The 24,111-nt window shown below is 39.4% G+C and overlaps 1 protein-coding gene across 1 annotated transcript; it reads left to right on the forward strand.

Annotated features, from left to right (window-relative positions):
- Positions 1-23,590, forward strand: ANKRD7 (ankyrin repeat domain 7). Its single transcript, XM_088831794.1, is given in 9 exon segments — positions 1-746; positions 10,816-10,878; positions 10,880-10,928; positions 11,084-11,257; positions 14,691-14,797; positions 15,468-15,605; positions 22,058-22,092; positions 22,095-22,166; positions 23,544-23,590. Coding segments are annotated over 9 exon segments (918 nt in total). The 5' UTR covers positions 1-513.
- Positions 23,591-24,111: the final 521 nt, after the last annotated feature.

The raw sequence follows: 24,111 nt of genomic DNA on the forward strand, positions 1-24,111 counted from the left end.
TTAAAGGCTAGTTGTATCATGTGAATCATGTGGGTGAGAGGCAGGGTGTAGGCTGGAGGCAAGGTCACTAGAGGAGTTTCATCTCCACCAGGAAGAAAGTAAATCTTGGTTTGTAAGAGTTCAAACCATTAGGTCTATCTTTGAAGGAAAAGGGGTTATTTGTAAGGAAGTTGGTAGATTTCTACCCAAAGGCTCTCGATCTACTAGGAAGACTGAGAGTGTTTCAGTTAATCTAAGATCTTGGGGGAAGAATCTGGATTTGGGCAACACTGGGTGCCAAGGCCCTACATGTTGCTAGGCAACTGAGAAAAGCTGCCCAGCCTAGTTCTGGTCTTTGGCACACCTCCTTTCTATGACCCACTTCGGGTCTCTGGTTGCTTTGACTCCAGCATTGTGGGGGACCATCTGGCCAGAGGGGTCTGCGAGCCAGAGGCTCAGGGCCCAGAGGTAGGTGGGGCGGTTAGGAGTTCCAGGACTTCCTGGTCCCACTGAAGGGCTGCCTCCTGCACCGCCATGAAGAAACTTTTCACCTTACGGAGAAGGAAGGATGAGCCCTGCTGTTCCTGCTTATCCCTGCTTGTAGGCAGGTGGGCCAGGATTGGTCTCCTTGCCCAATCAGGCTGCACCATTCGAGATAAGAATTTAAAGAAACTTCACAGAGCTGCCTCAGTCGGAGATTTAGAGAAGGTGAAGGAGTATCTTCAGTTCAAGAAGCATGATGTGAACATGCAGGACAGAGAACTCAGGTGACCAGAGTGACTGAAGGGCAGCATGGTGGGGAAGCTGGGGCCACTGGGTCCTCTAACCAGAATCATGACTTGTCTGGGCTCCCCCACTGCTTGTCACTCCATGTTTCCCACAGCAGAGAGGACTGGTAACCATTGGCAAAGGGTCACACCTCCAACTTTCAGCTTCTTCCCTTTAGAAAGGCTCTTCTGGATATCTGAGGGCATTTGCCTTAATCTCCACTGCTTACTCCATCCTCACCCCAACCTACGGATGTCCTTGTGGCAAACCTTGCCACAAGCCACTAAAACTTTCCATGTTCCTAACATACATTTTTATTAAAACTACGATTATGGCATCTGGTCCTGTCACCTCATGGGAAATAGATGGAGAAACAGTGGAAACAGTGTCAGACTTTATTTTAGGGGGCTCCAAAATCACTGCAGATGCTGACTGCAGCCATGAAATTAAAGGACAATTACTCTTTGGAAGGAAACTTATGACCAACCTGGATAGCATATTAAAAAGCAGAGACATTACTTTGCCAACAAAGGTCCATCTACTCAAGGCTATGGTTTTTCCAGTGGTCATGTATGGATGTGAGAGTTGGACCGTGAAGAAAGCTGATCACTGAAGAATTGATGCTTTTGAACTGTGATGTTGGAGAAGACTCTTGAGAGTCCCTTGGACTGCAAGGAGATCCAACCAGTCCATCCTAAAGGAGATCAATCCTGGGTGTTCATTGGAAGGACTGATGCTAAAGCTGAAGCTCTAATACTTTGGCCACCTTGTGCGAAGAGTTGACTCACTGGAAAAGACTCTGATGCTGGGAGGGATTGGGGGCAGGAGGAGAAGGGGACAAGAGAGGATGAGATGGCTGGATGGAATCACCGACTAGATGGACATGAGTTTGAATGAACTCTGGGAGTTGGTGATGGACAGGGAGGCCTGGCGTGCTGTGATTCATGGGGTTGCAAAGAGTCGGACACGACTGAGCGACTGAACTGAATTGAACTGAACTGAATGTACTAATAGAAAAAGAGTAGAGGCAACTTTTCAGAAGAGTAGTTGTTAAGATTTTAAGACTCTGAAAGAGCAAAACTTTTTAATGTAGATCTCCTATGGAAAAACTTTTGCTTTGAGTTACAGAGGATCTTCAAAAAGCTCATCATCAACCACTTACTGCAAAAACAAAACTAATTTTATAAAGAAATGAAGAAGTTATGTATTTGGCATTAATAACAGAAAATGTGTTCTATATGTGCCACCTTTAAATCTTGTGGGGAGTTTCAATAACCTGAATTTTCAGGTCATTGAGTGTGTAAAATGTCATGTTTTATCACTATGGTTAGAGGATTTGTGTTAACTTATGGATAGGTTTCAGTTCAGTTCAGTTCAGTCGCTCAGTCGTGTTTGACTCTTTGTGACCCCATGAATCACAGCACGCCAGGACTCCCTGTCCATTACCAACTCCCGGAGTTCACTCAAACTCATGTCCATCGAGTCGATGATGCCATCCAGCCATCTCATTCTCTGTCGTCCCCTTCTCCTCCCGCCCCCAATCCTCCCAGCATCAGAGTCTTTTCCAGTGAGTCAACTCTTCGCATGAGATGGCCTAAGTATTGCACTTTCAGCTTTAGCATCAGTCCTTCCAATGAACACCCAGGATTAATCTCCTTTAGAATGGACTGGTTGGATCTCCTTGCAGTCCAAGGGACTCTCAAGAGTCTTCTCCAGCACCACAGTTCAAAAGCATCAATTCTTCAGTGATCAGCTTTCTTCACGGTCCAACTCTCACATCCATACATGACCATGGGAAAAACCATAGCCTTGACTAAACAGACCTTGGTTGGCAAGGTAATGTCTCTGTTTTTTATTATACTATCTAGGTTGGTCATAACTTTCCTTCCAAGGAGTAAGCGTCTTTTAATTTCCTGGCTGCAATCAGCATCCGCAGTGATTTTGGAGCCCCCCAAAATAAAGTCTGACACTGTTTCCACTGTTTCCCCATCTATTTCCCATGAAGTGATAGGACCAGATGCCATGATCTTTGTTTTCTGAATGTTGACCTTCAAGCCAACCTTTTCACTCTCCTCTTTCACTTTCATCAAGAGGCTTTTGAGTTCCTCTTCACTTTCTGCCACAAGGGTGGTGTCATCTGCATATCTGAGGTTATTGATATTTCTCCCAGCAATCTTGATTCCAGCTTGTGCTCCTTCCAGCCCAGCATTCCTCATGATGTACTCTGCATATAAGTTAAACAAGCAGGGTGACAATATAGAGCCTTGACATACTCCTTTTCCTATTTGGAACCAGTCTGTTGTTCCATGTCCAGTTCTAACTGTTGCTTCCTGACCTGAATACAGGTTTCTCAAGAGGCAGGTCAGGTGGTCTGATATTCCCATCTCTTTCAGAATGTTCCACAGTTTACTGTGATCCACACAGTCAAAGGCTTTGGCATAGTCAATGAAGCAGAAATAGATGTTTTTCTGGAACTCTCTTGCTTTCTCCATGATCCAGCGGATGTTGGCAATTTGATCTTTAGTGCCTCTGCCTTTTCTAAAACCAGCTTGAATATCTGGAAGTTCACGGTTCACATATTGCTGAAGCCTGGCTTGGAGAATTTTGAGCATGACTTTACTAGCGTGTGAGATGAGTGAAACTGTGCGGTAGTTTGAGCATTCTTTGGCATTGCCTTTCTTTGGGATTGGGATGAAAACTGACCTTTTCCAGTCCTGTGGCCACTGTTGAGTTTTCCAAATCTGCTGGCATATTGAGTGCAGCACTTTCGCAGCAACATCATTCAGGATTTGAAATAGCTAAACTGGAATTCCATCACCTCCACTAGCTTTGTTCGTAGTGATGCTTTCTAAGGCCCACTTGACTTCACATTCCAAGATGTCTGGCTCTAGGTGAGGGATCACACCATCGTGATTATCTTGGTCATGAAGATCTTTTTTGTACAGTTCTTCTGTGTATTCTTGCCACCTCTTCTTAATATCTTCTGCTTCTGTTAGGTCCATACCATTTCTGTCCTTTATCGAGCCCATCTTTGCATGAAATATTCCCTTGGTATCTCTGATTTTCCTGAAGAGATCTCTTGTTTTTCCTATTCTGTTGTTTTCCTCTATTTCTTTGCATTGATCACTGAGGAAGTCTTTCTTATCTCTCCTTGCTAGTCTTTGGAACTCTGCATTCAGATGCTTATATCTTTCCTTTTCTCCTTTGCTTTTGGCTTCTCTTCTTTTCACAGCTATTTGTAAGGCCTCCACAGACAGCCATTTTGCTTTTTTGCATTTCTTTTCCATGAGGATGGTCTTGGTCCCTGTCTCCTGTACAATGTCATGAACCTCCGTCCAGAGTTCATCAGGCACTCTATCTATCAGATCTAGTCTCTTAAATCTATTTCTCACTTCCACTGTATAATCATAAGGGATTTGATATAGGTCATATCTGAATGGTCTAGTGGTTTTCCCTACTTTCTTCAATTTAAGTCTGAATTTGGCAATAAGGAGTTCATGATCTGAGCCACAGTCAGCTCCTGGTCTTGTTTTTGCTAACTGTAAAGAGATTTTCCATCTTTGGCTGCAAAGAATATAATCAATCTGATTTTGGTGTTGACCATCTGGTGATGTCCATGTGTAGAGTCTTCTCTTGTGTTGTTGGAAGAGGGTGTTTGCTATGACCAGTGCGTTCTCTTGGCAAAACTCTATTAGCCCTTGCCCTGCTTCATTCCGTGCTCCAAGGCCAAACTTGCCTGTTACTCCAGGTGTTACTCCTCTTTTAATACAATCAGAGTTATCTAAGTTATCTGACTTTTATCCTGTACCACTGCTTTGAATTTCTTTACAAGGTCATGAATAACCTCAGCATGACTTTATTCAGTGGTCAATTCTCAGTCTTACCTGGGAGGCATCTCAGCCAAGTTTCTTACTTCTTTATCAATAGTATTTGAAATACTGTATTGTCTTGCAGGACAACTAGTTCACCTGGCATTTATCGTAATTTTGTGCGCAGTTCTTTTTAGACTCTTGCTGGTTTTGCTTCATCTTCCTGACTCAGACCTTGAAATGATTCTCTTTCTCTTAATCCTCACTTGACTAGTGAAGAGAGATCATCTGTATCTGACTTCCAATGCTTCCCAACTTTTTATCTCCAGCTGGATGTCTCCCTGAACTCTAGACTCACATATACAAAGGCCTGCACTATCACTTGGATATCTAATACACTGTGGTATGCTTGTAAATGTTTAATAACAGGCTTTTGAGTCGGGGTGGGGGTGAGGAGAAGGGAAGAGAAGCTCTGATTTCAAACTACAAACGTGATATCAATTGGCTTGAGTAATTCCTGAGAATTTAACAATCAGCTTGTGAGAGCCACTAGCTCTACTCCATCACTGTTTTGGGATCTCACATATCCCCATACTGCACTCCTGTTACTTCTCAGATCTGCTCTTCTCTTCCTATAAACGCCAAATCCTTTCTTTCAGTTTTTTAGACTAGAACCGCTAGAGTCATTCTTGACTAATCTCATTCTTTCACATCCTCCATTTCTTTCAACAGGAAATCTTGGTTTTACCTTCAAAATAGATCTAAAATCTAGCATTTCTTGCCACCTTCACAGTTACCACCCTAGCAAAGCCACTATCATACTTTAATGAGAATTACTGCAGTGGCCTCCCAGGTAGTTTTCTGTCTTCTAACATTTTCAGTTTATTCTCCACACATTAGCCAGAATGATCCTCTAAAGTGTAAGTGAAGTGATGTCTTTCCTTGCCTAAACAACATCCATTGGCTTTTCTTCTCATTAGGGTAAAAGCCAAAGTCCTTCCAAGGCTCATAAGCCCTACACAACATTCACCCCCGCTTGTTGTTATCTCTCTGATCTTGCCTCCTACAACTCTCCCTTTCATTCATCTCCAGTTCCCCTTGCCTTTTTAGTGTTCCACAGAAATGCCAGACATGTAGTTAGAGCCTTTGGACTTGCTGGTTCCTTTACCTGGGGTACTTTTCCCTCCCAGATAGTCACATGGCTTGGTCTCACTTCCTTCAGGTTTGTCACCATATCAATGAAGGCTTCCCCAGCTACACTACCTACAATTGAACCCTCTCTCCATGCTGACATTTTCTGTTCCTCTTCCCTGCCTGATTTTTCCCTTTAGCACTTAATACTGTCTGTTGTACCTTGTATTTTTTTGTTGACCTCTTCTGCTAGCCAGGTGTGATTCATAAGGTTAGGTATTTTTGTTTTGTTTGTTGCTCTGTCTTCATCACCTACAACCTTGCCTAAGCCATAGTAAGTATTTAAAAAATATTTTTGTTGAATGAATACATACATATATATCTATACAGATAATTATAATTTAAAGATATTACTCAGCAATAAAATGATATCTCATTAATATAAGAAATGAAATTACTGATACATGCAGCAACATGGATGAATCTCAAAAGTGTCATGCTAAGTCAAAGAAATCAGATAATAAAGACTACATATCAAGTGATTCCTTTCCTATTAAATTCTCGAAAGGCAAAAGTATAGCCAAGGAAAGCAAATCAGTAGTTACCAGGTCCTTCACACAGGGACTGGAGGAACCAGATTGATTGTAAAGAGATATGAGTGATAGAAATGTTCTTTATCATGTTTATGGTGGCAGTTATATGACTATATATTGGTCAAAACTCATAAAATTGTACATTTAAACTTTTTGTATTTTATACCTGAATAAAGCTGAATAAAAAAGTCTCAAACTGTATATTCTATTTGAATATTTGTGTGTGTGTGTGTAGAAAGACTGAGAATGGGATAAAATATGAATGGATACATACTAAACTTAAAATCACTATTTCTGAAGAGTAGATGAGATTTGGGCAGGGGAAGTAGAGAGACTAAGAATGGTTATGAGAGACACGCTTTGTGCTGTTTATTTTTTTTTTAAGTGATTTATATAATGCTGCATAAACTCATTTTAGAAGCATTATGCTAAAGGTCTCTGATGCCTCATGTAGGTATATGTACAGATAAATAATAACCTTAAGAAATAGTATTCTATATATGTTTTCTAGTAAACATAATGATACTAAAAGTGGAAGTTTCTGGTTAGGAGAGAACAAGGGAAACACCATGACAGTTAATGAGCAGGTTGTTCTGAAAGCCATAGTAGCCCAGTAGGAAGAACATTGTTTTGGGGATAAAATTCTGAATTTGCAGCCTGTCCTGCATTTGTATGACCTTGATCCTAAATCTCATCTTGTCAAATCAGAATTATTACTAGATAAAAGGAGATCAATCCTGGGTGTTCATTGGAAGGACTGATGCTAAAGCTGAAACTGCAATACTTTGGCCACCTCATGTGATGAGTTGACTCACTAGAAAAGACTCTGATGCTGGGAAGGATTGGGGGTGGGAGGAGAAGGGGACGACAGAGAATGAGATGGCTGGATGGCATCACCGACTCGATGAACTTGAGTTTGAGTGAACTCTGGGAGTTGGTGATGGACAGGGAGGCCTGGCGTTCTGTGATTCATGGGGTCGCAAAGAGTTGGACATGACTGAGCGACTGAACTGAACTGAACTGAAGTGTTTCTTAAACCAAGATCTGCAAGCCCTGTTGCAACTATTTCTTATTAAACCAGAAGAGCTCCTTATTAATGTCTGTTGTTTATTTGGCTTATATTTATGTTTTTATTTTAAAAGTAATGTACCTATTAAGTATAAAAATGAATAGAAGATGTCTAATATCCCTCCCAGCAATAAAATTAAATTACTTCTGTTTTTTTTTTTTTTATTTTATAAATGTCCCTCAGATCTGTAGATAGCCTGGTCAGTGAAGGCTCAATTCCAAATGAACACTTTCTACCATACTACTCAAACCCAGATTAGATGTAAAGTGCTGGTTTACAGTTGAAAGTAGTGATCTAGTGTGAGGTAGCTTCCTTGGTTACTTCTTCACTCACCCTGAATTCTAAGTTATCATCAAGAGCCCAAGTCAGTTAAGGGGGGTGTTCTCACGATGACCTAATTTAAGACTGCAGCTGTGTTCTGGTCTTGCACCCTGTGTAACAGGTAGCACTTCTCTTCAGTTTCCAGAATAGTGACTCTTCATATCCATCTGAGTCACTCCTTTTGCTAAAGTGCAGTTAAAGATTTCTGGGATCTGGTAATTCTTCATTTGGCCACAATCTCTGCTGACAGTTCCTTCACTGGTATATGAGAGAGTGAGAGACTAGGAGGAAACAAAACTTGAATCAAACAGTAGGATACCAGCTTGCCTAAAACTCTAGAAACCAGCACTAGGCCTTGCAGGGAGTTAAATTTCTTGTAAGTACCATGAGTTAAAAGGTAACAATATAAATCAGAGTCTTCACTTTGCAATATGATATACTAATAAAAGTTGTGTATTTTTGAGAAATGGAATAATACACTTGGTTTTAAAGTGTGTCACTGAGATATTTGTAAATACATGTTTTGCATTCAGCTATTTCAAAAAATAGGATGGTTTTTGACAGGTGAAAAAGCATTGATATTATAGAAGCTCTTGTATGTGTACACATTTGGTAAATGATCATAACAAAGGCATTACTTGCTGCATATTTCAGTATTCCATATTCTTAATTCTCTTTAATTAAGACTAGTTAATCTAAAACTTAAAATGAAATGGAGGCAATCTGTATATTCTTGAGACTTTTTGTCTTTTTAAGCCAGGATGACTCATTTGAAAGGATGCCAAATATTCTGAGTAAAGATCTTTTTTAAGACTATTTTGAAGATTGAGTAATATTATAACCTTTGTAAGGTTTCATGCCTACTCAGGATAGATTAATCTTGTTTTCAAATTTTGTGTAAAAGACCACAGGAATATATATATATATATATATATATACACATATATATATATCTCTCAATACTTCCTTAAGAAACGGAAGTTTTCTTAAGCTATTTTATTTTATTGACTCTGTGGTTGATTTCCTGGGTTCCTTGGGGGCATATAGATGCGCTCTGAGATCTTTATAAAAGTTTCATTGTCATGTAGGGTTTAGACTTAAATTGGAAGAGTGAAGTATTCAGCAGGCATGCATCAGCTGCTTTTGGAAAACCTGTTGGGAATTACCCAAATGCCATTTACTTTCTCTCAGAGGAAGAGAAATTGGTATTGTTTTTGCTTGTTTTCATGAAAAAAGGAAACTGGAGCTGGATAGAGAGGTAGATCTAAAGATTGAGTGAAAACCACCTCAGTTCCTTGAGACTAAATTTTTGAGATAGGTGTAACAGTAGGTGAAAGAGACAGATCAATATATTTGTTAAGATTTGCTATGCTATCACAAGGAGTTATTTTAGGTCAGTTTAAAGCCTTTTGGCCCTATATATATTTGGGTTGAAGACTGGAGAAATTTCCTATTACATAAGAAAGTTTACTTTTAAGCCAAATTATCGATGTCATCAAAAGGCTGATCAGTGCTTTTCCTGTGTTGTAATTTCTGAGAAATCAAATTAGTTATCAGAAGTTTGTTTGGTAAGGATGGAATCATAGTAAACAAGGTAGATCATTTTGAGGGATATTTTCATCTAGATCATGATGTCTGAGGAATCATTTTTTTTCTACTTAAAAACAAAGTAATCTTTTCCAATGACTGGGAAATGTGGGTTCCTTAAATTCATATTTTCTTTACCATGGAGGATGTTAATCATGAATAACTTCTAGTTTCAGTGTATCACCTAGCTGACCATCCTCTTTCTGATTATAGTCTTTCTTCAGATAGGATAACATAATTGGTTAGGTTTCTGTTTTTTTGTATTATACTTAGTCTTGCCTTCCAGAGATCATATTCAGATAACTTTGATTGGAGTTTGTGTATTTCCAAATTGTTCAAAATTATTTTTATATCTTTCTATTTTCTCCCATAAATGGTAAATTATATCATCATCTATAGATTTTATGTCTAACTCTTTGGAAGTTACCTAATTTTCAAGTCCTTATAGGCTACCTTTTGCTCCTCTTAGTATAAATAACAGTTCGGTTTATGTACATACCCATAAAGTACTTTTGAGAATCTAAAATAAAATGGAAAATGGCATCTAAAATCTTTTATTTAGGACCTGAGCTATCTATATATAGATTTTATATTATAAAATTATCCTTAAGTAAGGATATAATGATATCACCTTCACAAATCAATAAAAGTTTATTGAGGTCTGGTTCAGGCTAAAAATGACAAAGTTTAAAAGGAGTCCTTAGTACCTGTTATGTTATACTTCATGAATATGTGCTTGATTTCTTGGAGGCTACATAGAATATGGCTCTTTGAGAAGAAAAAAATATTTTAATAATTAAAAATTAGGCTGAGATCTACAACTTAAAGAGAGCCCTTAGGCTTTTCATCTTTGTGTTCACTTCTTAGAGCAAATATCAACTTTAATAGCTGAGCAAAGAGAAATACACACAACTTAGGTGTAGCATGCTGTGGAACAGGGGTTCCAAGTGTAGGCAATGTCCCTTCTTCCTATTAGCTGGCACATATATCTGAGGTTTTGGAGATCATTTATAGATTTTTTGGATATCTAATTTTATCATTCTTTACAAGGCTTAGACTCACTTTGGTGTTTGAAAAAAGCTATTTTTTTTTTGACATAAATAAATTCTCTTGGAAGTGAAACAAGTTAAGTATGTATCTTCAGGGCATTTACATAGCCCTTTTAATTCAGTAAAAATTAATTATAATTAATATGAATTTTATGTAAATATAAGTAAGCATATGAAGCAAATCAGTCAGCTCAGTTGCTAAGTCATGTCTGATTCTTTGCGACCTCATGGGCCCCTCACCAGGCCTCCTTGTCAATCACCAACTCCTGGAACTTGCCCAAACTCATGTCCATCAAGTTGGTGATGTCATTCAGCCATCTAATTCTCTGTCGTCCCCTTCTCCTCCTGCTTTCAGTCTTTCCCAGCATCAGGGTCTTTTCTAGTGAGTCATATGAAGGCATATGAAGCAAATACTTTAACGATATATGATCCGGCATGTTCTTTGGCATAATAGGTAACTTCTCAAACTAAGCGTTATCTTTAACTTGTGCTTTATTATGTCGATACAGAACACCTTTGCACCTGGCCTGTGCTAATGGATATTCAAATACTGTCTCTCTTTTAACTGATAAACTGCAAAGTAAATGTCTGGGATGGTGAAAACAGATCTCCATTGACTAAGGTGTGTTGATTTTTCCTTTTTGATTGAGTTGCATTTGAGTTCTCCTAGTTAACCTGTTATATTTCATATTTTAAAACACAGTATTAAATATTAGTTTAATATATCAGATCCTAAGTAGTAAATTGGTTAGCCATCTATTGTTTTTGTGTTGACAGGCAGTACCATGTAACAAGGAGAGTTGTGCTACTATTCTTCTAGATCATAGTGCAGACTCCAATCCGGTGGATTTAGATGGCAACACTGCTCTTCATTATGCTGCCTGTTGTCAAAGTGTCTCATTAGCTGCAAAACTGCTGAAACACAAAGCTAAACTTGAGGCTCAAAATAAGGTAGCCTTCTATTAAAAATGGTACCTGATATTTTAAAAAGCAGTAAAAGAAGATATTCATTGCAGATAATTTATATTGGTTGAGACATATGTTATATAAAGCATGAGTTTTACAAAATGAAATTAGGGAGAAGGAGAGGAGAATGAGATTATCAAAACTGATAAGTTTTCTTTTTTTAAAAAAAACTCTCTATTTCATTTTAGATTATAATCCTGACCTCCAAAGCAACATTATGTTTAACAATTAAAACTGTTCAAAGGACCACATCAAATGAGAAATACTTGATTTCACTGTAAATGAACATTGATTAGAAACCATAAAGACTATATCTTTTTCTATTTTATTTATATACTCATGAATAATTATAAGAATAGAGTAAAATTAGAAAGGCACTTGTTATATTAAAAGTAATCCAACTCCCCCATCAAGATATTATGGATACTTGATGAGCATCCTTTTTAAGCTTCCTAACACTTTAGTTCACTGATATTTTATCCTCATGACAGGCCAAAATAAGTGCCAGCCTTGGAAGTTTAAATGAAACCCTAGGAAACCAAGTGTGTATTGTGAATTAATGCTTTATAATATTTATATATATTCTAGGTGCTCATTAATTAAAAGTTCCATACGGCTCTTGCCCACAATTTGAACTAAGCCTGAAGTAGAAACGTTATTTTTAACTGGTTAACAATATTTTATGTTTTTATTATTTTATTTATTTTTCTGTGTATGTGTTAGTAGCTCAGTTGTGTCTGACTCTTTGCGACCCCATGGTCTGTAGCCCACCAGGTTCCTGTGTCCATGGAATTCTCCAGGCAAACATACTGGAGTGGGTAGCTATTCCCTTCTCCAAGGCATCCTCCTGACCCAGGGATCAAACTCGTGTCTCTAGCATGGCAGGCAGATTCTTAACTGTCTGACACACTAGGGAAGCCCTTTATTTATTACTGATTTAATTAATTCATTTTTATATATTATTATAATTTTATTTTATTTTTTAAGTGGCATATATGTACTTGCTGAGTTGCTTCAGTCTGACTCTTTGTGACCCCATGAACTGTAACCCGCCAGGCTTCTCTGACCATGAGATTCTCCAGGCAAGAATACTAGAGTGGGTTGCCATGCCCTCCTCCAGGGGATCTTTCCAACCCAGGGATCAAACCCACATATTTTACATCTCCTGCATTGGCAGGCAGGTTTTTTAGGACTAGTGCTTCTTGAGAAGCCCTGGCATATATATTTATAAATATATACATGTATGTGTGTGTTCCATGTCCAGTTCTAACTGTTGCTTCCTGACCTGCATACAGGTTTCTCAAGAGGCAGGTCAGGTGGTCTGGGATTCCCATCCCTTTCAGAATGTTCCACAGTTTATTGTGATCCACACAGTCAAAGACTTTGGCATAGTCAATGAAGCAGAAATAGATGTTTTTCTGGAACTCTCTTGCTTTCTCCATGATCCAGCGGATGTTGGCAATTTGATCTCTGGTGCCTCTGCCTTTTCTAAAACCTGCTTGAACATCTGGGATTTCACGGTTTACATACTGCTGAAGCTTGGCTTGAAGAATTTTGAGCATGACTTTACTAGCGTGTGAGATGAGTGCAATTGTGCGGTAGTTTGAGCATTCTTTGACATTGCCTTTCTTTGGGATTGGGATGAAGACTGACCTCTTCCAGTGTTGTGGCCACTGCTGAGTTTTCCAAATCTGCTGGCATATTGAGTGCAGCACTTTCACAGCATCATCTTTCAAGACTTGAAATAACTCAATGGGAATTCCATCACCTCCACTAGCTTTGTTCGTAGTGATGCTTTCTAAGGCCCACTTGACTTCACATTCCAAGATGTCTGGCTCTAGGTCAGTGATCACGTTATCGTGACTATCTTGGTCGTGAAGATCTTTTTTGTGCAGTTCTTCTGTGTATTCCTGCCACCTCTTCTTAATATCTTCTGCTTCTGTTAGGTCCATACCATTTCTGTCCTTTATCGAGCCCATCTTTGCATGAAATGTTCCCTTGGAATCTCTAATTTTCTTGAAGAGGTCTCTTGTTTTTCCTGTTCTGTTGTTTTCCTCTTATTTCTTTGCATTGATCACTGAGGAAGTCTTTCTTATCTCTCCTTGCTATTCTTTGGAACTCTGCATTCAGATGCTTATATCTTTCCTTTTCTCCTTTGCTTTTCGCCTCTCTTCTTTTCACAGCTATTTGTAAGGCCTCCTCAGACAGCCATTTCACTCTTTTGCATTTCTTTTCCATGGAACAACAGACTTGTTCCAAATAGGAAAAGGGGTACGTCAAGGTTGTATATTGTCACCCTGTTTATTTAACTTATATGCAGAGTACATAATGAGGAACGCTGGGCAGGAAGAAGCACAAGCTGGAATCAAGATTGCTGGGAGAAATATCAATAACCTCAGATATGCAGATGACACCACCCTTATGGCAGAAAGTGAAGAGGAACTCAAAAGCCTCTTGATGAAAGTGAAAGAGGAGGGTGAAAAGGTTGGCTTGAAGCTCAACATTCAGAAAACGATGATCATGGCATCTGGTCCCATCACTTCATGGGAAATAGATGGAAAAACCGTGGAAACAGTGTCAGACTTTATTTTTTTGGGCTCCAAAATCACAGCAGATGCTGACTGCAGCCATGAAATTAAAAGACGCTTGCTCCTTGGAAGGAAAGTTATGACCAACCTTGATAGTATGTTAAAAAGCAGAGACATTACTTTGCCAACCAAGGTCCGTCTAGTCAAGGCTATGGTTTTTCCCGTGGTCATGTATGGATGTGAGAGTTGGACTGTGAAGAAAGCTGATTGCCGAAGAATCGATGCTTTTGAACTGTGGTGTTGGAGAAGACTCTTGAGAGTCCCTTGGACTGCAAGGAGATCCAACCAGTCCATTCTAAAGGAGATCAATCCTGGATGTTCATTGGAGGGACTGATGCTAAAGCTGAAACTGCAATCCTTTGACCACCTCATGCGACGAGTTGACTCACTGGAAAAGACTCTGATGCTGGGAAAGGTTGGGGGCAGGAGGAGAAGGGGACGACGGAGAATGAGATGGCTGAATGGCATCACCGACTCTGTGGACATGAGTTTGAGTGTACTCCGGGAGTTGGTGATGGACAGGGAGGCCTGGAGTGCTGTGGGTCGCGGAGAGTTGGACACGACTGAGCGACTGAACTGAACTGAACTGAACTGAGGTGTCTGTTAGTCCCTCAGTTGTATCTGACTGTTTTCAACCCATACACTGTAGCCCACCAGACTCCTCTGTCCATGTATATATTCTTTTTTAGATTTTTTTTTCATTTTAAGCTATTATAAGATATGACAGAGTTTTCTTATAAGCGCACTAATTTTAAAATTGAACTTAAATCTAAAAGGCATGTAATGTTGGTACAGTATTTAAAGTAATCATTTTGAAATATTTTCTCCAGGATGGGTATACTCAACTTCTACTTGCCATTACTGAAAATAATGCAGAAATGGTAGAATGTCTTTTGAAGAGTGGGGCAGATGTGAATGCTTCAGATAAGAATCGAAGGTATAATTAATGCTAAATAAATCATATAACCATAGCTATCTAATAGGAATACACACACACGTGTGTTAAATGTTAGGTGTTTATTTCTTAAATATACCAGGCTGCTCTTGCCCACAATTTGAATTAAGCCTATATTATATATGTATATATGACATATATCTGATAATGAAAAGATTTGGCCATAGGATTTTGGACAAATTATCTAGATTCCAGGATTTGTCTTTCTATCTGTAAAATCAAACAGTTGGGCCAGATTTTTAGGTTATTGTTACTCTTTTTTTTTTTTTTTAATAACATTAGAATCTTCTACAGAAACCCAAACTATAAATCCCATATGCTGTAGTTAAATAGAGATGAGTACTCAGAGTCCCAGATACTCTTCTCCATAGAATTTTTGACACATTTCCTGGAAAACATTACGGTTCTCAGGAGCAGGAATTGAAAACCACTAAACTAGTTGCTTCTAGGGACTCATTTTCAGGCTCCATAATATATATGATCTGTGATTACCATACCTTTTTGAGAAGATTTGCCCCACATTTTACATTCTTGCCCTGACTCTTTTCCTGATCATACATTTGAACAGTAAATTTAGAAGACTAACTTTTTAAAAATTAAAAAATATTGTTAAGATTCATAAATGGACATATATTTATATCTCTTGCTCCAGAACAGCCCTTATGATTGCTCTCAGTGATGAACCAACAAGTTTAGTCAGTCTTCTTCTTCAGCAAGAAGTGGACCTATCTTGCCAAGATACTTATGGATTCACAGCTGAGGAATATGTGACTTTCAATGGTTTTACTATGTAAGTGATATTGTGTATCTTTTAACAATTGTGTGGAATTTGAACATAAGGAAAGAAACAGTAGCCCCAAAGTACAAAGCCTACAGTAGGGGTAAGCACATGATGAACTATGGACACAAGCAAGCATCCAGGGATGCTTGATTTCCCCATCAATATAAGAACCACAGGTTCTTCTATTGAGGGGAATAGAGACTTCTTTCTTAAAGGGCGCACACAAAATCTCACACTCTCCAGGACCCAGGGCAGAAGCAGTAACTTGAAAGGAGCTCAAGTCAGACCAACTGCTTTCTTGGAGAACCTCCAGGAGAGGCAGGAGACAATCAGAGATCATCTTGGGGACACAGACACTGGGGCAACCATTTTGGGGAGCTCATTCTATCACCTGGACACTGGTGCTGGCAAGCACCATTTTGGAATTCTACCTGCGGCTTATGAGCCCCAGGACCCAGGGCAGCCCTGGCCCAGCGGTCTGCAGGCACCAGTGCTGGATGCCTCAGGTCAAGCAACTGCCTGGGCAGGGACACAGCCCTACCCACACCAGGCAGGCTACCTTAATGCCTCCAGATATATAGATACAGATATGGCATATCGATTACAGTGTATAAGTGAGCTCTTCTTTCTTGAGATTTTAACAAAATAACTTATTCATATACTCCTTATAGAATAAATATTTAAAACAAACAAGAAAAAAAAAAAACAAAACAAAACCAAGGACACCCCTGAGCCCATAGCTGCCCCTAGACAGGGCCATACCCACAGAAAACACAGACCCAGACCTACACTCCAGTGCATAGGAACTAGATCTGGGATTCCCCAGAGCCCTCCAGCCAGAGATCCTGGGACCCAGCTCCACCCACCAGTAGGTAGACACCAGCAGCAAGACAACAGCAGCCCTGCAGCCTGCAGCCCAGGTCCACTCACTAGCAAGCATGCTCTAGCTTCCAGACAGACCTCACCCACCAGCATGCTGACAGCAACCATAAGACAGCCACAGCCCTGCAGCCTGCCAATCTGGCCCCTCCATCTGCAGGTTAACAGAAGCCTGAGGACACCCTGGGCCCTGTAGCCAACTGTGTCAGGAAGTGGCCCCACCCACACCCACCATGAGCAGAGTGATTCGATACCAGCTCTGGGACTCCTGAACCCTGCAACCAGGCCCCAGGATCCAACTCTGCCCACCAGTAGACTGGCACTTGCCCCAGGATCTAGCTTTACCCACCAGCAGGCAGGCAAGAGCCCTAGGGTCTTCTGGACCCTGACTTTACCCACAGGGGCCCCCCAGAGTTCATTACTCAGCTACCTCATAGCATGGCCCTACCAACCAATGAGATAGGGCCTGACGACTAACCAGGCCAGGGGTCAACCAAGCCCACAAGACTGCCCATAGTAATCAGTCTGCCACAATAGAAGGACCCATACACTCCACATGGGAGGTACCCTTAGAGCATATAGCTCTGGTGCTAAGAGGGGAGTGCACTGCTGGGGTGCACAGGCCTACAAAGGCCACTTATCGAAGGAAATGTAACCAAACTACCAAATACATATAAACAAAAACAGCAAGTTATACAAAATGAGGTAAAAGGGAACATGTTCCAAGTGAAGGAACAAGATAAAACCTCAGAAGAGGAACTATGTGAAGTAGACGGGGAATCTACCTGAGAAAGAGTTCAGGGTAGTGATCGTAACAGTGATCCAAGAATGGACCGAGCAGTTAGAAGTTTTTAACAAGGAGTTAGAAAATGCGCAACAACCAAACAGAGCTGAAGAATGCAGTGACTAAATTTAAAAATCCAGTAGAAGGAAATAATAGTAGACTAAATGTTGCAGGTCGGTGAGCTGGAAGATAGAGTTGAAGAAATCACTGATTCTGAACAGGAAAAAAAAAAAAAAAAGAGAGAGAGAGAAAAGAAATGACAATTTTAAGAGATCTCTGGGACAATATTAAGCACACTAATATTCACATTAAAGGGGTGGCAGAAAGAGAAGAGAGAGAGATTAAGAGGTTGAGAACATATTTGAAGACATAATAGCTTAAAACTTACCTAACCTGGGAAAGGAAACAGCATCCAAGTCAAGGAAGGGCAGAGTGTCCCATACAGGATTAACCCAAACAGGAACATAACAAAACAATTTAGTGAAATTTGCTTAGTTGTGTCTGACTCTTTGTGATCCCACGGACTATACAGTCCATGAAATTCTCCAAGCCAGAATACTGGAGTGAGTAGCCTTTCCATTCTCCAGGGGATCTTCCCAACCCAGGGATCAAACCCAGGTCTCTCGCATTGCAGACAGATTCTTTACCAGCTGAGCCACAAGGGAAGCCTCGAGACAGACTGTAATTAAAATGGCAAAAACTAAAGATAAACGATAGTGGTGGCTGTTTAGTTGCTAAGTTGTGACTGACTCTCGTGAACCCATAGATTGTAGCCTGCCAGGCTCCTCTGTCCATGGGATTCTCCAGGTAAGAATACTGGAGTGGTTTGCCGTTTCCTTCTCCAGGGTATCTTTCTGACCCAGGGACTGAACCTGCGTCTCCTGCATTGCAGGCAGACTCTACCTCTGAGCCACCAGGGAAGCCCAAAGATAAAGAATATTAAAAAAAACAGCAAGGGAACAGCAACAAATTATATACCAGGGAACTCCTATAAGGTTATCAAATGACTATTCAGCAGAAACTCTGCAGGCCAGAAGGGAGTGGTACAATATATTTAAAGTGATGAAAGGGAAAAATCTACAACCAAGATTACACAGTAAGGCTCTCATTCAGATTTGATGGAGAAATCAAAAGTTTTATAAACAAGCAAAAGGTAGAAGAGTTCAGCACCACTAATCAGTTTTATAAGAAATGATAAAGGAGCTTCTGTAAATGAAAAAGAAGAGGCCGCAAGTAGAAACATGAAAATTATTAAAGAAGAAAGCACATCAGTAATTTAAGTGTAAATAAATGACTATGGAATTTTTATCATCTCAATATTACTTTAATAATTTTAGTGTTGAAAATTATAAGAGCATTATATTATTGTTCTTTTTCCAGAAAGGTAAGAGGGGAAAGAGATAACTTCCTAATGACTAAGCAGTTACCTTTAGGAAATGAGAACTATCAGCATTTATTAAAAAATGCAAATAATTTTAAACATCAATTTAATGCCCCTATTCTCTTTTTGTTTATGCCTTCCTTTTGTGATGGGAACTAAACTTTTTGTAATTGTAACTTCTGTTGAGTAACAGCTATTGCCTCTCTACAGTCTCTGCTTTTTATTATCATTTGTTAGCTCTCTTTCCTGGTACATAGGGCCTACTATTTGGTAAGAGTGGAAGCCTAGAATATGTTTCTCATATACATAGCTTTTTAAAAAATAAAGGAAACTGTCTCAAATGAGGGAATTATATTTAGATATTTATTTTACAGTTAGCTTTAACCCATACATTGCCTCATTCCTTTCACTGAAATTCTGAAATCATATGCCTATTAATGAGTTGCTAGAATGGGGTCTTTTCAAGCATGGAGAAGAGGTTTCTTCTTTGCTAGATATGGTTCAGTCTCAGACTGTGCATTGGGGTGGGCCCTAATCCTATCTGACTGGTGTTCTTATAAAAAGAGATTAGGAATACAGAGACACACAGAGGACAGCAATAGACAGTTATCTACTATCCAAGGAGAGAGGCCTGTAACAGTTAGAGCCTTCCTGTATGGCCCTCAGGAAACCAACCCTGCTGACACCTTGATCTTGGACTTCCAGTCTCCAGAATTATGAAAAAATAAATTTCTGTTGTTTAAGCTACCCAGTCTGTGGTATTTTGTTACAGCAGCCCTAGCAATCTATATACCAAGTATAACCTAAAGCCACTTTTTCTACCTTTTGAGTAGGTTTTTGTGGTTACAGGAAGAAAAGAAGTGCCAGAGAATGGGAATATCTAAAATAAAAATGGTGTCTATTGATGGAGTTGACTTGAGAGGAGGTTGTGGTCAGCAGATGAGTATGTGATGTAATTGGGAAGGCATTATTAGCTAACATCTATGGTTTTCACAGTGGAAGTGAGAAATAGATTTAAGGGACTAGATCTGATTGATAGAGTGCCTGATGAACTCTGGACGGAGGTTCGTGACATTGTACAGGAGACAGGGATCAAGACCATCCCCATGGAAAAGAAATGCAAAAGAGCGAAATGGCTGTCTGAGGAGGCCTTACAAATAGCTGTGAAAAGAAGAGAGGCGAAAAGCAAAGGAGAAAAGGAAAGATATAAGCATCTGAATGCAGAGTTCCAAAGAATAGCAAGGAGAGATAAGAAAGCCTTCCTCAGTGATCAATGCAAAGAAATAGAGGAAAACAACAGAATAGGAAAAACAAGAGACCTCTTCAAGAAAATTAGAGATTCCAAGGGAACATTTCATGCAAAGATGGGCTCGATAAAGGACAGAAATGATATGGACCTAACAGAAGCAGAAGATATTAAGAAGAGGTGGCAAGAATACACAGAAGAACTGTACAAAAAAGATCCTCACGACCAAGATAGTCATGATAACGTGATCACTGACCTAGAGCCAGACATCTTGGAATGTGAAGTCAAGTGGGCCTTAGAAAGCATCACTACGAACAAAGCTAGTGGAGGTGATGGAATTCCAGTTGAGCTATTTCAAGTCTTGAAAGATGATGCTGTGAAAGTGCTGCACTCAATATGCCAGCAGATTTGGAAAACTCAGCGCTGGCCACAGGACTGGAAGAGGTCAATCTTCATTCCAATCCCAAAGAAAGGCAATGCCAAAGAATGCTCAAACTACCGCACAATTGCACTCATCTCACACGCTAGTAAAGTCATGCTCAAAATTCTCCAAGCCAGGCTTCAGCAGTATGTAAACCGTGAACTCCCAGATGTTCAAGCAGGTTTTAGAAAAGGCAGAGGCACCAGAGATCAAATTGCCAACATCCACTGGATCATGGAGAAAGCAAGAGAGTTTCAGAAAAACATCTATTTCTGCTTCATTGACTATGCCAAAGCCTTTGACTGTGTGGATCACAATAAACTGTGGAACATTCTAAAAGAGATGGGAATCCCAGACCACCTGACCTGCCTCTTGAGAAACCTGTATGCAGGTCAGGAAGCAACAGTTAGAACTGGACATGGAACAACAGACTGGTTCCAAGTAGGAAAAGGTGTACGTCAAGGTTGTATATTGTCACCTTGCTTATTTAACTTATATGCAGAGTACATCATGAGGGACGCTGGGCTGGAAGAAGCACAAGCTGGAATCAAGATTGCTGGGAGAAATATCAATAACCTCAGATATGCAGATGACACTACCCTTATGGCAGAAAGTGAAGAGGAACTCAAAAGCCTCTTGAGGAAAGTGAAAGAGGAGAGTGAAAAGGTTGGCTTGAAGCTCAACATTCAGTAAACAAAGGTCATGGCATCTGGTCCCATCACTTCATGGGAAATAGATGGGGAAACAGTGGAAACAGTGTCAGACTTTATTTTTTTGTGCTCCAAAATCACTACAGATGCTGATTGCAGCCATGAAATTAAAAGACGCTTGCTCCTTGGAAGGAAAGTTATGACCAACCTTGATAGTATATTGAAAAGCAGAGACATTACTTTGCCAACCAAGGTCCCTCTAGTCAAGGCAATGGTTTTTCCCGTGGTCATGTATGGATGTGAGAGTTGGACTGTGAAGAAAGCTGATCGCTGAAGAATCGATGCTTTTGAACTGTGGTGTTGGAGAAGACTCTTGAGAGTCCCTTGGAGTGCAAGGAGATCCAACCAGTCCACTTAAAGGAGATCAATCCTGGATGTTCATTGGAGGGACTGATGCTAAAGCTGAAACTCCAATACTTTGGCCACCTCATGCGACGAGTTGACTCACTGGAAAAGACTCTGATGCTGGGAAAGGTTGGGGGCGGGAGGAGAAGGGGACGACGGAGAATGAGATGGCTGGATGGCATCACCGACTCTGTGGACATGAGTTTGAGTGTACTCCGGGAGTTGGTGATGGACAGGGAGGCCTGGCGTGCTGTGATTCATGGGGTCGCGGAGAGTCGGACACGACTGAGCGACTGAACTCAACTGAACTGAACTGATGGTTTTCACTCAGGGAAGGCAATGGCAAGCCACTCCAGTACTCTTGCCTAGAAAATCCCATGGACAGAGGAGCCTGGTGGGCTGCAGTCCATGGGGTCGCAAAGAGTCGGACACGACTGAGCGACTTCACTTTCACACATTGGAGAAGGAAATGGCAACCCACTCCAGTGTTCTTGCCTGGAGAGTCCCAGGGACGGTGGAGCCTGGTCGGCTGCCGTCTATGGAGTCGCACAGAGTCGGACACGACTGAAGTGACTTAGCAGCCGCAGCAGCAGTAGCAGCATGGTTTTCACTTGAGAATTATGTATTATGAATTGAACTGAATATTTATGAATGTTGGAATTCATATGTTTAATATATTTTCTCTCTATGGATAGATATGATCAATTCATTGGTAATAATGAAAAGGAAAAAAAATTAAACAGATATCTAATGCTAAGAACACAACTTTGGACACTGTATTTGATACAGAAGAACTGCAGGAAGGTAAGAATATACAAACTGAACAAGTAGCTTTCCTTGTTGATTTTTATTTGTTTGGTTTTTAGGAAGGGACACCGCTTTGGCAAATAATATATAAATTTGAAATTTTCCCCCATTTTGAAATGCTAAATATCTTAAGCACTATCCTTAAGAATATTAGTGATTAAAATATTCTGACACTGTTGAATGAAATATAATATAAAAATATACTGAAGATTAAGACATTTTTATTCATTCTCTTGAATAGTTTAAAAAAACCCACATTTTTGCATGTATATAGAGATTTCCAAAGATATAAAACTATTAGTATATGTTTTATTTTATTCTAAAATTACTTCACATAAATACATTTGATATCAATTAATGGGATTGCAAGGAGTTGGACACGACTCAGTGACTAAACTACTACTAATATAACATATACCTAATCATTACATAAAACTTAAAATTAAGTAACAGTATTTGGGAAAAATTTAAAACACCATGTATATATTAAAATAATTTTTGGTGCTTATTTTAAAAATACATACAATTATTTGGGTTGTAAAACATAGCTTTTTGTGTATGTGTGTGAATATGTCTTACATTGACATTTAAAAATAACATTGGATAAACTAAAATATCATACATTTATTCTCTGTATTCATACAGCAACCACACTCCCACCTTATCATCCACTTAAACTTAAAAAAAAAATAGGTCAGAGAGCAAGCCTGATGAGATCATATAAATATCACAAGTTATTTAAATATACTCCCTGCCCCTCAAATGTATAGATATGATAGGTGGATAAATTTAAAAGATAATTTCCCTAAATTCCCCTTTTGTCAACTTAATCTCATATAGTCTCTCATGAAATTTTTGCCTTTTTGGACTCTTGATCTGCATCTTTATATCTTCCTCTGCTACAATCTCTCTTCTTTAATGTACAGAGAGCTATATACAAGGAGTAGAGAATTTCTGTACTTTATACTTCATTTCTTTAGGGAAATAAAGCAGTAGAACCTACAGAAACAACACTCCTGCATTTCGTGTATCTCCTGAGGGCAAACAATTCAAACCACCCTGAATCTTTTAACCCTGGCAATACACATTTTCAGTTTCTAGTGAAATTTTCATCTTTGTATGTGTCAAAGCATAATAGAAATATTAGGTCAAGAAATTATCAGAGGATACTGCAAAAGATGGCAAACTTAAAAAGTCATATTTTATCAGATTTAAAGGGGGTAACATAATCATTTAAAAGTACTATAAAATTCAGAAGTACAAGTGCTAAACTATAATTGTATTGTAGCTGAGGCATAGAATTTAAGAAATATACTTAGGAGTGAAAGTATTTGAACATAAATGAAGACGTTAAAAATATCACTTGTTTTCTAGACATGTACCCACATTTCTACAAATCCTTTGCTGCTGCCTTTGATTAGAAAAGTCTATTTTGAAAAAACAGTTAAGTGAACTCTCACAGCATTTTTGCTGAGTAATCAGTGAAGAAAAGTTTATTAAATGGAGAGCTGTTTTCACCTTAGAAGATGTGAAGAAATTTCAAAAGACAAATGTCTATATTGTGATCCATCAGTTGAAAAAAACAATTTATATCCAGTAAATAGGTAGAGAAAAACTTTTGGTCAAAATATTAAATGAGATATTAGTAAAAGTAACCTTTGCAATACACTGTCTTAAGCATACATTAAACTGAAAATGAAACAGTTGCTCAGTCGTGTCCGACTCTTTGTGACCCTATGAGCAGTAGCCTGCCAGGCTCCTTTGTCCATGGGATTTCCCAGACAAGAATACTGGGGTGGGTTGACATTTCCTTCTCCAGGAGATCTTCCCAACCCAGGGATCAAACCCGGGTCTTCTGCATTGCAGGGAGATATTTTACCATCTGAGTCTTGCATTAGAACATTCAAATAAAATATAAATAATCCTGTGTAAATGGAAATTA

The sequence above is a fragment of the Moschus berezovskii genome, chromosome 3 (assembly GCF_049115385.1).
Source record: "Moschus berezovskii isolate FMDL1 chromosome 3, NW_MosBer_1.0, whole genome shotgun sequence".
Lineage (NCBI taxonomy): Eukaryota > Metazoa > Chordata > Mammalia > Artiodactyla > Moschidae > Moschus > Moschus berezovskii.